Genomic DNA, 15958 nt, shown 5'->3' on the forward strand with positions numbered 1-15958 from the left:
TGCCCAAAATGCATTTGATCGTGTTTCCTGGCAGTACCTAAACCACAAACTACAAAGATGTAAATTCATCCCAGAGTCCATATTTTATATTCTGTAAAGATAAATGGAACAACGTCCAATGTTTTTCACCGGAACATGGCTGTAGGCAGGGGTGCCCATTGTCGCCTCTGCTGTTTGATATAAGTATTGAACCATTGGTGCAATTGATAGAGATGAAGATGATAGACGAGGAGTTTCAATAAATGGAGAACAACATAAACTACATGCAGCCGATGTACTATTATAGATATCCAAATAACTACTCCCCATTTGATAAAACTAATCAGTAAATTCAGTCTTTTTTTTTTTTTTTTTACATAGTCAGCATTGACTTTGTAACCTGAAATAAATGAAAAAACATTGGCAATGGATCTACTGTGCAACATCACAAACCTTTAACAACCAGAGTGGATTTAACAGATAAAATATCTGAGTATTCAGATCCCCCCATGTCTAACAGAACTGTATAATGTAAATGGTAAAGTTGTAATAGGGAAAATTAAAAAAAGGTCTAGAGCAATGGGAAGTCCTACCTCTGTCTCTCACTGGTCGTATAGAGAGTATACATGTGAATGTGGATGGATGGATGGATGGATGCTGCCTATGAACAATTTTTCAAGTTGCAAAAATTAAAATGATCAAAATTACAAGGAGGGATCACAGAGAAATGAGAGGGTCCTAGACCAGGGGTGGGCAAACATTTTGACACACGGGCCACAACGGGTTCTGGGACAGAGGCCGGGCCCGGAAATATATATGTATATATTACATTAGAAATTTGGCCTGTAACATGTAGCAAAGCGTGAATATGCAAGGCTCATTGTACACATTGTTTTCCAAATGCATTCTTTTAAAAACTCGCTTTCAAACGCTTGCTAACCTTTGCTAATTTGAATGCCAGCAAAAAACTTGCCTTGGTACTTGACTCTTAAATCGCTCTTTGGGGGTGAAAAAAATGTTGCTAAGTCTGTAAACTGGCTACCAACCTCTGAGCCGTAGCAGCCCATTTTTGTGTTGACTGCTTGCTAGCATAGTTGGCATGCTTTGTATCAAAGTGACGGCTGATATTGTACTCTTTGAAAACCAGGAGAAGTTTCTTGGCATATTAGGCATACAGCCTTTGATCGGACTTCAGTGAAAAAATATTTTGTCGTCCACTCCAAACACTTGAGCCTCACCATCCACTTTTCTTTTCTTTTTTAAGCACATTTTTGCAAAAGGGCTAATTAGAGAATACGAGAGGAATACACACGTACAAGGTTGATATAGCTGAAGTCCACCATGTTTTGGGAAAACAGCATTACAGGGGAAAGGGAAATTGAACAAGGTTTACCCTTACCTATTTTAGTATAATTTGGTCACGTTCGGCGGGCCGGATTAATAAGCCCAATGGGCCGTGTGTGGTCCCCGGGCCGTAGTTTACCCACCTATGTCCTAGACTGTCATGATTATCTCCAACAAAGGATACTTTTAGCTCACTTTTTTATGCAGTTAAGTGAAAATTGTCTCAATTTTACCCTAAAAACACACAGAATAAAACAAAACAAGTCAGTTTACCCCAATCATTATTTTATTTTTAGATAATATATTTTTACAGGCATTTCTCATTTTTGTCAGTTTCAGACCGTACATGAGTGGGTTAAACAGTGGCTGACAGGCGAGATGATACAACGGCAGAATTATTCTCACAATATGCGGCCAGTGGCTCATATTGAACCTGGTTTGAATGATAAGGAATAAAGCTCCAAAAGCCCCGTTCACCAAGGAGCAGATATGAGGGGTACAGGTGCTCGCAGCCTTTTGGCGCGTCTGTTTGGAACCATTAAAACACACTTTAAAAATGTGAATATATGTGAAAATGATGACACATACAGGAAGCATTACAGTGACACTAGCAGCCACAAGTTCATACAAGTTGTTTATGGTTGTGTCAAAGCAGGACAGTTTCACAACACAGTAATTATCACAAAGTACAGTGTCAAGAACATTTCCACATAGAGTCAAAGACGATGTGAGTATAGTGGTAATTAAAACAGCTACAAATGGAGGCAGCCATATTAAAATAAACAGAAATACAACTTTTCTATTGTTCATACGACTGTTGTATTGCAGAGGAAAGCATATGGCAACGTATCTGTCGTATGAAATCACAGACAAGCTGGAGAACTCCAAAGAACCGTAATAATAAATTGTGAAGATATGCGCAAGACAAAAAGAATAGGAAACTTTATGGACGTCTTGAGGGATCTGGGATAAGAGAAATGGATACAACGCAGTGCTGCCGTAAAGTTCATTCACAAATAAACTACAAAGAAAAATGTACATAGGTTCGTGTAGGGTTCTGTTCAAACATATGACGACAATGAGAAGCAGGTTGGAAAGCAATATCAGAATATACAAAGACAATATAATGACAAAATACAACCATTTCAAAGGCCCAGTGTCAAAATAAGCTCCCAGGGTAAAATGGGAAACCTGACTGAAATTAACCATCATTCTCTTTCTGTTTGAAAACGTAATTTCAACCAAAAATATTCATCAGCAAAATGTTAAAACTCAAATGCTGCAGTGCTAAATAGTCTTTGCCAGAGATAACAGTGTGGACCTATAGAAAGAAGGGAGTAAATACTATTTCAAAACATAAAACCAAACATTCAAAACATAGAACCAAAAACTAGATTATAGATTATAACTAACTCGTATGACTATCAACAATTTAAATGCCTTTTATAACATGAACAGAACTAGAACTATTCCAATTTTCAAACTGACCAACATGTTAAAATAGGAAAATATATATTTGTTCAAGAAATAATATTATAAATAAAATGATTAATTTCCAGTAGATTCCTCACCTTACACTGAATACATTTTAGGTTAGTTAAATAACTGAAGACACGTTTAAACTCTACTGTCAGATGGAGGATCATGTACAACAGAGATCACCTAAACTGGACCTTTATCAAACTGTCTACAGGCCCCTCCCAGTTCATACACCACCAAAATATGTAGCAAATTATGCATGACATCAATGGAAAAACGTCAACACGACTGTCAGTCAGAAATATTTAACCAAACAAATAAAGAAATATTTGCTGAAATCTAAAGCTTTTAATTGTTTCAGATTGTCAGATTACCCTGAAACAGACTTATATCAAGGAGGCGGAAGAATGTCATTACCCTGCAGTTGAACACACCCTTTGGTCCATGTTCTTAAACAGAGGGACCACCACCACCCTGCTCTGCCAGTCCAGAGGCATTGTCCCCAGCCACCACATGATGCTGCAAAGGCATGTTCAAGGCTGTTTCAAGCACGGCTCCACTCGCATTCTGGAGCGGGGCAAGTGTGTGTGAACGCTCTCGAAGCTGCGCTGTTTCAAGTGCAAAATGCAATGCAAGTTATTTTGGAGCTTTAGTTATTTAGTTTAAAGTTATTGATGAATTGACAATATATGATTCTAAAAAAGTGAGTTTTGCATAATGTGTGTTCACTGAGCAAGATTCACAAACTAGGAATGTGTTTTGACACCAGCAAGAAGTAATATCAATGAAACCATACCATTCTGTCAAAGTTCCCTCTCCTCCATTCCAACATTTCTAAACGTTTGATAAAAATATGAGCTTAATCTATTCTTAATAATACCATAACCATAAACATTTCTGACCCTTACCCAAATTAAACCGGCCACCAAAAGTTAAAACCAACATAAAAAATGGAATCGAGGGCGGTTCACTATATGTGGCGAGAAAATGTTAAAAATGTTGGGGAGTAGTTGTTCAACTTTTTCTTTGACGTCATGATTTTGTGAACAGGGAGGATCTGATAAAGGCCATTTCGTGTCAGGACTTCAGATTCACTTGAGGTTTTTGGTGCAGCTCAGGTCCCACTCTAACCAAATTATTATTGAACATGTTCTTGGACGTTTATAATATGCATTTTCAGATTTCAGAACAGAAATCTAAATTAATTTTATTCACTCTGCATTTAACTTTGTTTTACTTTCTATCCAATTTAAAGAATTTGGAAATTATGGAAATTAAAAATTAAAAAGGCTTTAATAATAAACTAAAGAAGAGAATAATTAGACATTTATTCATAAATATATGTAAAGGTTTTACCATAGGGTTTTATAATGAGATGCTTTTTTCTTTGTTTTACTGAATGATGGATCACCCACCTTGAAATAACACTGATAATGCGATTTGCAAAGCCCTGTTTACACAAATATTCTACAATGTGATAGATTTCTTCTACTTATAGTGTGTTTACAAATCAAATGCTATGATGAATTTCAGTCAGGTTTCTTATTTCACTCTAGGAGCCTACTTTGACCCTGGGCCTTTGCGGTGGTTGTATTTTGTCATTATATTGTCTGTGTATGTTCTGATAGTGCTGTCAAACCTGCTCCTTATTGTTGTCATATGTTTGAATAAGACTCTACATGAACCAATGTACATTTTTATTTGTAGTTTATTCATCAATGAGGTAAATGGCAGCACTGTATGTCTAGTTTTCATTGCATATCAAATCCTTCAAGATGTTCACACGATTTCATATAACCTGTGTTTTCTTCAAATATTCTTTTTGTATTCTTACCTTGGAGTTAATTTTACAAACCTGGCTGTCATGTCATACGACCGATATGTGGCCATCTGCTTTCCTCTGCACTACAACACTCACATGACCCTGAGAAAAGTCACATGTCTCATTGTTGTCACTTGGCTGTCTCCATTAGTGGCTGTTGGAATAACAATTGTTCTCACTGCATCTTTAAAACTTTGTGGAAACATCATGGACTCAGTTTATTGTGATAACTACCTCATCATCAAACTGGCCTGTTCAGATGCAACAGTGAATAATTTTTATGAAGTGGTCGCTGCTGCTGTCTTTGTGTCAGTACCTCTAATAATAATTTTCTTTACCTATATACAGATTTTTAGAGTGTGTTTTAATGGAACCAAACAGACACGGCAGAAGGCTGTGAGCACATGCACGCCTCACCTCTTTTCTGTTGTAAACTTTGCTATTGGAACTTCATTCCAAATTTCTCAAACCAGGTTTGATCTAAGCCATTTGCCTCAAATGTTGAGAATAATTTTATCATTATATCATCTGACATGTCAACCACTGTTCAACACACCTATGTACGGCCTGAACCTGACAAAAATCAGAAATGTGTGTAAAAACCTATTTTCTAAATCAAGAAATGCTGTGACGATGATGGAGATGACTTAATGATAAAGACAATCACAATGAGAATATTTATCCTCTAATTTTGTTTCTTTGTATTTATTAATTTTCCTCCAGCCAATGTAGTTCTGACCAAGCCTAGTTCAAGATCTAGATAGATAGATAGATTCCTGGGCACTGTGCTGTGGAACTCACTGCTCCAGTTTTCCCAAGCACCATTGAAGAATGGGTCAAATGCAGAGGAAATTTCCCTACTGGGACAGTAAAGTAAATGTGAGTCTGGTTACTAATGAATCTCCCCGAGTTAACATGAGTGTGATTGACAGGTGGATTATGGGAAATAAACAAATGAAGTCCTTGGGTAATGTGAATGATATGCTAATATAGCAGCACGTTTGTTGTGACCACAATAGAATGAGTCCAGTGATGGCTTATGGTCTTAAAACTGTGAAAGAGAAGTCTGGATTTTTACCTGTGAAGCCACAATCCAGGCAAATGCAAACTGAGCATTATTTTGAAGCTCAGAGAAGATTTTTGATAAATGGATTAAAGAAACAAATTTTTGATGAGGGGACAACAATATAAGATTGTCATTTAAACAAGAGTCACAAACTAGGAATGTGCATTGACGACAACAACAAAAAGTAATACTAATGAAACCTCATCCTTCTGTTAAAGTTCTCTCTCCTCCGTTCCAACATTTCTAAACGTTTGATAAAAACATGAGCCTAACCTATTCTTAAACATACCTTAACCATAAACATTTCTGACCCTTACCCAAATTAAACCGGCCAACAAAAGGTAAAACCAACATAAAAAATGGAATTGTGTGCGGTTCACTATATGTGGTGAGAAAATGTTAAAAATGTTGGGGAATAGTTGTCTTTTTTTTTGACGTCATGATTTTGTGAACAGGGAGGATCTGATAAAGGCCACTTTGCGTCAGGCCGTCAGTTCACTTGAGGTTTTTGGTGCAGCTCACGTTCCACTCTAACCAAATTATTACATAAATATACTCCCAAGAACAGCACAATGTTTTTATATCCATGTTTTGTCATTTTGAAGGGAGTGAATATGCATTTTCAGATTTCACAAGAGAATTCTATATTAATTTTAGCGACTCTGCATCAAACTTTGTTTTCCTTTCTGTTCTATTTAAAAGTATTGTCTAAAATTTGTGAGAATGTATAAGGTGATCTAGCGTGTTACAATTTGAGCCTGTTTTTGTACATAATTGATGGAAAGATTGTGCACCTTTGCTACACGGGTTTCATGTTTTTAATAATACAAATCTTTAATAAATGCACATTTCTAGATAAATATATGGAAAGAGTTTACCTGAACTTTATAATGTTAAAAACAATAGTTGTTATGTCCTTTTTATTAAAGGTGATAATTCTGTTTTCCTTTGTCTAAACTGAGCAGGTTCTCAATGCTGTACTGAATATGTGAATGCTTTCTAAGATCACGCACCTTGAAATCAAATTGATAATGCTATTTCTAAAGCCCTGTTTACGCAAATATTTTACTATACGATAGATCTTGTGTATTTACAAACCAAAAGGAAGTTATGATGAATTTCAGTCAGGTTTCTTATTTCACTCTAGGAGCCTACTTTGACCCTGGGCCTTTGCGGTGGTTGTATTTTGTCATTATATTGTCTGTGTATGTTCTGATAGTGCTGTCAAACCTGCTCCTTATTGTTGTCATATGTTTGAATAAGACTCTACATGAACCAATGTACATTTTTCTGTGCAGTTTATTCATCAATGAGATAAATGGCAGCACTGTATGTCTAGTTTTCATTGCATATCAAATCCTTCAAGACATCCACACGATTTCATATAACCTGTGTTTTCTTCAAATATTCATTTTGTATTCATACATTGGAGTTAATTTTACAAACCTGGCTGTCATGTCATACGACCGATATGTGGCCATCTGCTTTCCTCTGCACTACAACACTCACATGACCCTGAGAAAAGTCACATGTCTCATTGTTGTCACTTGGCTGTCTCCATTTGTGGCTGTTGGAATAACAATTGTTCTCACTGCATCTTTAAAACTTTGTGGAAACATCATGGACTCTGTTTATTGTGATAACTACCTCATCATCAAACTGGCCTGTTCTGATACAACTATGAACAACATTTATGAAGTGGTCGCAGCTACTGTCTTTGTCTCAATACCTGTTTTCATTATTTTCTTTACCTATATACAGATTTTTAGAGTGTGTTTTAATGGAACCAAACAGACACGGCAGAAGGCTGTGAGCACATGCACGCCTCACCTCTTTTCTGTTGTAAACTTTGCTTTTGGATCTTCATTCCAAATTTGCCAAACCAGGTTTGACCTGAGCCATTTGCCTCAAATGTTGAGAATAATTTTATCATTATATCATCTAACATGTCAACCACTGTTCAACACACCTATGTACGGCCTGAACCTGACAAAAATCAGAAATGTGTGTAAAAACATATTTTCTAAATCAAGAAAAGCTGTGACTGTGATTGAGATGACTTAGAATATATATATATATATATATATATATATATATATATATATATATATATATGATCCCCCCCCCAAAAAAAAACAAAAAAAAAAAAACTCACTTTTGGACGCTGCACTTTTCAATTTTGTATTTTATTTGGAAATGATGTATAATTCTCTTTCTACTCAACACTTATGTACCAAAGATCCAGGCGTATGAAAACTTTTGCAAGCCATTGTATAAACTGCACAAACTACAATGGATGTTATATTTGGATGAATAGTGTAAAACTGTAAAACTAAATTAAGCCAATTTTGTGTTGGTCCATGTTTTCTTCCTGGAGAGGGGTTTCTCTACAATCCTTGCTGGCCCATTGTCCAGCGAAGCTTATCTTCCCAGAGCCAGTGCACCGAGCACCAGGTAGTGTGCAGAGGCAAAGCTGCAAACAGGTGAAGGGCTGGGGGTGTGAGACTGTGGATGGGCCCTCACTGGCTACTTTCTGCAGTTGACTCGCTGTAGAGTGTGAGGATTTGGTGTTTCACTGTGGGCACTTTGCATACCATTATTCATATTGTTTGCTGTGCCTCAGTTGACGCAAGTGCACAGCAGGAGTAGTTGGGTATGGTAGGGAGGTTCTCATGAGGATTGGGTTCGAACTTGCGGTGTGCACTCACATTAAACATGAATCAGTACGGAACATGTCTGCAGTGCACTGCTCTGTAACCTTGAGTTAATCGCGGTTATGCAACAGTGGTGCTTCATATGGTCAGTGCATCTATATATGGCTTTGTCTCCAAGTCAGGACTACTAATGCAGGACTAACCCTGCATACTAAGACTGGACCAAAGGGAGCTCCATGCACAAGAACAGCACAAAAACTTAATTTGCTCGTGTGGCAACACGGGTCACCCCGCCGAGGGCAAGTTTTTTTTGTTTTTTTTTGGGGGGGGGGGGGGTCTTAAGGCCCAAGGGTCACAATGAAATTTACAGTGTGAAAGACACAGATAAGATCCTGAATTAAAAGATGAGACGTGACAAACGATTAAAATTGTTTTATTTAAAAAAGGTTTTTCTTTCAAATATTCTGAATCAAATTCTAATATATGGCTAAAACAAAATAAAATTAAACAAGACAAATTTAGGAAAATATATTTATTACAACATTAAGTGAAAATGGTAAAAAAGTTTTTACTTTATTTCAAAGACAAGCTAACAGTTAAGTTGGTACTTAAAATAGGCATAGGAATAAAACAAACAGTTTGAAATTACCAAAAAAACAAAATAAGCTAGCTGGGGCCACCAGTGGTGAGCAGACTATCTTGGGTGTGCCCAGGGGTGATACCACATACTCACCTCAGTGGACACAGCAAACAGCACAGCAAAATGAAAAGTGCATAAAACTAAACTCCTGATCCCAGTGCACTTAATCACATGCAAAGGTGGGGGGAACCTCAACAATGTGCCTAGCCCAACCACCAGAGGGCACCCAGTGTCGCTGAAACAAAATAAAATAATTAGACTCCAGTTGGGATGCAAAGCAATGTACAAAACTGAGTCCAAAAACCGTTTGCAAAACTCTGTACAAAAAAACAGCAGCAGGTTTAGCCTGAAAAACAACAATCTGTTAAAAAGGCTCACCTGTATTACATCATTCTCCCTTGCAACCAACTTACCACCCTTCAAAGCCCAGCAGGAATGAAACAGCCCTCTGTCGCAGATCTACCTGGGGTTGACGCCCCCAGACCAACAGTAGAGATGTTACTCTCAGCTCGACACTGTACCAACCCTATGAAGCGGAAGTGTTGCTGAGCATTGTTTCGATATACGCACTTCACCACGCCAAAAATAACATGACGTCAAACCGAAGCCTCGTTGCGTATTCATGTATCATAATAAACAGGAGAATAAGTTATAAGAGAATAAAAATAAAATTGAAGTGATAAAATTCATTCAGATAAAAGTCACAGAAAAGGGGAGTGGGGGTTAGAGGAAGGAGCGAGGTTCACAGAGCTTTACGTCACATCCACACAAATGTATTACAGACAAATCCAGCAGATGTCGCTCTTCTGACTGTGTCAAATGAGTCGAAGCAGTGTGTCATTTTCAGTGCAGTTGTCTCAAAGTGCTTCAATGTTTCATGAGGTTTCAGTTTTACCATCACTAACCAACAGTGCAGAGTAGGACTAATTTAAGCCATATATTAAGAGCCTCTTTCCTACCTCAGTCAACCCAAGCCAAGGCACAGCAGCGGACAGTGTGGCAGCAGCAAAGAGTGCCATATTGGAAACAGGTGGCTTACATAGTCCCTAACTAGGAGGGCAGGGTCAAGGGTGGAGCCCACAGTAGTGCTTTCAAGGACAGCAAGGGAAAGCAGACAACCCCACTACACTCGCACTCATGAATATTGTAAAAAAGAGAAACATCCACACAAATCCCACAAATGTGCCCACGTACAATACTCCCACTATCCGCGACAAGGCATAGCATCCACCAGACAGTCCGTACGGAAAATAACCGTCAAATCCTCGTTTTTGTTTGCAGTGAGTCAGTAGCCGGTGAGGGCGATCCCCAGCCCTGCTGAACCAAACAGATAGCGCAGCATTCTGTCTAGTAGCCTCAGGGGGGTGATCACCTCTCTGCCTCTGAAAACTCTGTCTCAGAAAGGGTAACACAGAGACATATTTGTGGCTTTGCCTCTGCACAGTACCCAGTGTGCAGCGTACTGGCCACTGGGAAGATAAAAACTGGACAATGGTCCAGCAAGGTTGTTCCAGGAGGAAAACATGGGCAGAAAAACACAAAATCTGCCTAATTTGGATTTACACTCCATCCTACTGTTGCCACTCAGCACCTTTACACATGGCTTTTGTCAACGGCAAAAAAGCAGCTTAATGCGGTGTGCACAACTGTAGACTATGGGCATGTACCTCAGTCTAGGGTAAAGAGGATGACTCCTTCATTCATCTTCCATAACTCGAGTTAATTTCACTCAGCCACAGACTTAGATGTGGAGGATCACAGGTGGCTTACAGCGGTGACACAGTTATTTCATTCCCTCATGGGCTCATGTTACCATCGTTACCATTTACGCACAAGCAGTAGTCCTACTCCTACTCCTAGAGCCGCTATTACTACTACTACTACTACTACTGCTACTACTACTACCACTACTACCAGGGAACTACTACTACTACTATGACAGTGGCAATGGCAATAAAAATACACATCAATGGATAAATCCTCCATTGATGCCATAGTTCCTCATTTTACGTATCACGTTATTTCATGATAATTTTGTCTCATTGTCTCACGTAATTTTGTGAAACCATCACATAATTTCATGATATTAGTATAATGTTAAATGAAAACCAGCAGTGGCAGTTGTACACTGTTGTATATTTCTTATATATTTTGTACTTTGTTTCATCATCCGTTGCTTTTTCTTGATACGTTATATACATATTTTTTTTTCTACTTGCATGTCTTTTTGACACCATGTGTTTTCTTGTATGTTTGATTGCTTTGTTTTACTGGACAATATTTGTCATACAATATTTTAAAACTTTAAAAAATATATTTTGTTGATCTTATTTTCTTTTATAAACCCACATTTTTGCCCTGATAGTTTCTCTTGTAAACTACATGTTGACTATTTTGATTGTAGTCTTCTGCATATAAAGTGCTCCTGTTCTCCAATAATAGTTTGACCGTCAAATAATAATAATAATGTTTTCTAATTAGCATAGGATATAAAGTATGTAATGATACCATCCTATGGAATCCACATGTGTTTACAAACCCTGGAAACATGTTTTTGATTCCAGAGAGTATTACAAAAATTCCTCATCATTGTGTCATGTCACATCTTCCAAAGAGAAAGCAAAGACTGGGGACCCAAAGGTGGACTCGCCCATCACCCTGGCTGAAGTCACTGAAGTGGTTGGCAAGCTCCTCAGTGGCAAGGCTTTGAGGGTGGATGAGATTCATCCTGGGTACCTTAAGTCTCTGGATGTTATGGGGGTCTCTTGGCCCATGTGAATTGGCTGACATGTCTCTGCAAAGCGTGGCGGCCGGAGACAATACCACTGGACTGGCAGACCAGGGTGGTGGTCCTTCTATATAAGAAGGGGGACCGGAGTGTGTGTTCCAATCACAGGGGAATCACACTCCTCAGCCTTCCTGATAAGGTCTATTCCAGGGACTGGAGAGGAGAGCAACCAATAGTTAAACCTCAGTTTCAGGAGGAGCAGTGCGGTGTGAAGTGGCTGGGATGAGAATCAGCTCCTCCAAATCCAAGGTCATGGTTCTCGACCGGAAAAGGGTGGTTTGCACTCTTCAGGTGGGTGGGGAGTCCTTGCCTCAAGGACTCGGGGTCTTGTGCACGAGTGAGGGAAAGATGGAGCCTGAGATTGACAGGCGGATTGGTGCAGCGCCTGCTGATGTGATGTGATCACTGTGTCGGTCCATTGTGGTAAAGAGACTATCTCTCTTGGCTGGCCTGGGAACACCTTGGGGTCCCACTGGAGGAGCTGGAGGACGTGTCTGGGGTGAGGGAAGACTGGGAGTCCCTGCTTAGACTGCTGCCCCCAGCAACCTGGCCCCGGATAAGTGGAAGAAAATGGATGGATGTATCTGTCAAAGTTTCCAGGCCTCTGTTCCCACATTTCAATGACGTAATGATTATGTGAACTGGGAGGAGCTGATAAAAACCAGTTTGCGTCAGACCCTCAGATCCACATGAGGTCTTTTATCTGGTTCAGCTCAGCTTCCACTCTAACCATATACATACATATACTTCCAAGAAAAAGAACATGTTTTTTTATCCATGTTTTTCATAACAGAAATCTAACTTAATTTTATTATCTCAGTTTTTCTACATAATTGATGGAAATGATTGTGCACATTTGCTACACTGCTTAAACTTTTGATTTAAGTCTTAAATGAATGCATATTTATACTCTTTATATAGAAAGAGTTTACCACAGAGCTTTATAACGTTGAAAACAATAGTTATGTCCTTTTTATTAAATGTGATCATTGTGTTTCCCTTTGTACAAACTGGGGAGCTGTAATTTGCTCATGTACCTTGAGATAACAATGATAATGCTATTTGCAAAGTTTTGTTTACACAAATATTTTACTATGCGATAGATCTGTTCTACTTATAGTGTGTTTACAAATCAAATGCTATGGTGAATTTCAGTCAGGTTCCTTATTTCACTCTAGGAGCCTACTTTGACCCTGGGCCTTTGCGGTGGTTGTATTTTGTCATTATATTGTCTGTGTATGTTCTGATAGTGCTGTCAAACCTGCTCCTTATTGTTGTCATATGTTTGAATAAGACTCTACATGAACCAATGTACATTTTTCTGTGCAGTTTATTCATCAATGAGATAAATGGCAGCACTGTATGTCTAGTTTTCATTGCATATCAAATACTTCAAGATGTCCACACAATTTCATATAACCTATGTCTTCTTCAAATATTTTTGCTGTATTCTTATGGAGCAGTTAATTTTACAAACCTTGCTGTCATGTCATACGACCGATATGTGGCCATCTGCTTTCCTCTGCACTACAACACTCACATGACCCAGAGAAAAGTCACATGTCTCATTGTCATTGTCATTTGGCTGTCTCCATTAGTGGCTGTTGGAATAACAGTTGTTTTAACTGCATCTTTAAAACTTTGTGGAAACATCATGGACTCTGTTTATTGTGATAACTACCTCATCATCAAACTGGCCTGTTCTGATACAACAGTGAATAACATTTACGAAGTGGTTGCTGCCACTGTTTTTCTTGCGACACCTGTGTTAGTAATTTTTTTTACCTATATACAGATTTTTAGAGTGTGCTTTAATGGAACCAAACAGACACGGCAGAAGGCTGTGAGCACATGCACGCCTCACCTCTTTTCTGTTGTAAACTTTGCTTTTGGATCTGCATTCCAAATTTTCCAAACCAGATATGACTTGAGCCATTTGCCTCAAATATTGAGAATAATTTTATCATTATATCATCTGACATGTCAACCACTGTTCAACACACCTATGTACGGCCTGAACCTGACAAAAGTCAGAAATATGTGTAAAAACATATTTTCTAAGTAACAAACTGGTGTGACTATGATTGAGATAAAATAATAGATAAAATAATCAATGTTGGTTTGAATCAGTATATTCAGTTTACCTTTCCTTAATTAATAATTTATTATAATCAGGTTTATGTGATTTCACAGAATTACATCTCCATCATCAAAAAAACATAGAAAGATCAATATATTCAATCCATGTTTGAGTCAAACATGTTTTAGTGTGTGTCCCAAACCCTCTGCCATGAAGCAAGATAAGGCCTGTGACCATGTGCCACATACATCTTGGACAATATATGTGTTTAAGCAGCAGTAATCTTCATCTGGATTGTAGGCAAAAACAGGCAGCTGCAGCCAGAGGAGGAGAAAAATGCCTAGAGTCAACTCCACAAGCCCAAGAACAGCCAGGCAGCTTTAGATGAGCGTCTCGGCGGAAGAAAAGCTCTCACATGCATTTTCAAGTGTTGCTCTCAATAAAACTACATAAAACCTTATTTTTTCTGTCTGATTTTACCCATCTGTGGTGATATAAAAGTGAGATGAGATGAGCAAATAAATACATATTTCAAATTAAATGTATCAGAAATGTTTTGTGTTTTGGGTTCTTCTTTTGGGTCCTACTATCTGCTCCTGCAACACCTATACAGCAGTTTGACTACACCGTCCATCTGCAGCCACCGTCACCGCCTTGCTCTTAAATCTTTCAAAGAGTGAAAGTATGTATGTATTTAAATCTATCTAGTTCATAGCTCTCAAACACTTAGGCAAATTCAAAATTTTCAGGCTTGTGCACAGCCTTAAAACTGTTTTTTTTTTTTCAGATGGCAAAGTGAAACAGCCGAAACTCAGTCAATCCTAGAGCAGCTTACAGTTCTTATCAATAACTCCAGGACTTTCCAATGTTAGAATTGCGACTATTAAAATAAAAAAAATCAACAAATCTCCACAAAATTGTGGTCCTCTGCAAATTTGTCCAGTCATTGCAACATTTTTGCAACTAATCAGTTTCTGACCAGTCATCCTTGACAAGGATTGCGTAGTGGTAATTGGAACACAGACTGGCCAACAGCCAAGGCCAAAGGAGCTGTCGCTGGAGAGTTGCAGCCATAGCTCTTTAAGGAGCTGTAAGCCACTGGTCCTCCTTAGTGTTTTTTTTTTTATTTACTAGTGACCCTAAATCTTGGAAATGCTCCTACAGCACATGATGCTATGTCAAAGCTTACATCAACTGAACCCTTTGAAAAGAAAACCTCTGTAGTGAAGAGCTAATGAGTTATTATCTTACATCTGGATTTATAGTGGATAAAATATATAATTATTAGTTGCTATTAGTGTGCAGTGGTCTGATTTTGTCAAGTGTGGCTTCTACAGTGAACCTCGTGCAACAAGATGGAGTCACATGATATCCGTGAGTTCACAAACTTGTGATAATCCATCTTGGCATGCTGCCACTGTTACGATTACGCCTGGCCACAAGTGGGCCAGAGACTGCGAGCCAGCCTCTTCTACATTTTGTTCGAATCCAGAAGGGTTTGGAACCGGACCTTGAAAAACCTCTGTCCTAACTTGGCCTGGTCCAACCAACACATATTCAATCAATAGGTTTGAGATCAGGGCTTTGTGATGGCCAAAACATTGATATGGTTATCCTTAAACCACTTTTTAATCATCTTGGCAGTATGCTTCAGTTCATTATCTATTTTGAAGACCCATTGGCGCCGAAGCTTTAATTTCCTGGCTTACCGGGAACGCTGAGGAGTGTGATTCCCCCTATCATCTTCTTAAACAGACGGTCCAACGTCCAGTCTGCCAGTCCAGAGGTACTGTACCCGACTGCCAAGCGATGTTGTAGAGACGTGTCAGCCAAGACAGCTCCACAACATCCAGAGACCTGAGGTATTCGGGATGGATCTCATCCATCCCCGGAGTCTTGCTACCGAGGAGCTTGCCAACTACCTCAGTGACTTCAGCCAGGGTGATGGACAAGTCCGCCTCCGGGTCCCCAGTCTCTGCTTCGTCTTTGGAAGAGGTGAAGATAGGATTGAGGAGATGCTCAAAATATTCCTTCCACCATCCGACAACATCCCCAGTCAAGGTCAGCAGCTCTTCACCCGCACTATAAAGAAGTGCTGTTGAAGCA

General features: G+C 38.8%; 4 protein-coding genes across 4 annotated transcripts; 3 read left to right on the forward strand and 1 right to left on the reverse strand.

The window, feature by feature from the left end:
- Positions 1-1587: 1587 nt before the first annotated feature.
- LOC117380470 (olfactory receptor 1500-like) lies at positions 1588-4065 on the reverse strand. Its single transcript, XM_033977284.2, has 2 exons — positions 4040-4065; positions 1588-2536 (listed from the first exon to the last, which is right to left on the reverse strand). The coding sequence occupies exon 2, from the start codon at positions 2533-2535 to the stop codon at positions 1588-1590; it is 948 nt and encodes a 315-aa protein (XP_033833175.2). The 5' UTR covers position 2536; positions 4040-4065.
- A 256-nt stretch (positions 4066-4321) lies between these two features.
- On the forward strand, positions 4322-5275 carry LOC117379883 (olfactory receptor 11A1-like). The gene has a single exon (XM_033976586.1). It carries the CDS (start codon positions 4322-4324, stop codon positions 5273-5275), a length of 954 nt encoding a protein of 317 aa, XP_033832477.1.
- Positions 5276-6800: 1525 nt separating this feature from the next.
- Positions 6801-7754, forward strand: LOC117379884 (olfactory receptor 11A1-like). The gene has a single exon (XM_033976587.1). It carries the CDS (start codon positions 6801-6803, stop codon positions 7752-7754), a length of 954 nt encoding a protein of 317 aa, XP_033832478.1.
- Positions 7755-12913: 5159 nt separating this feature from the next.
- On the forward strand, positions 12914-13837 carry LOC117379885 (olfactory receptor 11A1-like). The gene has a single exon (XM_033976588.1). It carries the CDS (start codon positions 12914-12916, stop codon positions 13835-13837), a length of 924 nt encoding a protein of 307 aa, XP_033832479.1.
- Positions 13838-15958: the final 2121 nt, after the last annotated feature.

The sequence above is a fragment of the Periophthalmus magnuspinnatus genome, chromosome 13, assembly GCF_009829125.3.
Source record: "Periophthalmus magnuspinnatus isolate fPerMag1 chromosome 13, fPerMag1.2.pri, whole genome shotgun sequence".
Lineage (NCBI taxonomy): Eukaryota > Metazoa > Chordata > Actinopteri > Gobiiformes > Gobiidae > Periophthalmus > Periophthalmus magnuspinnatus.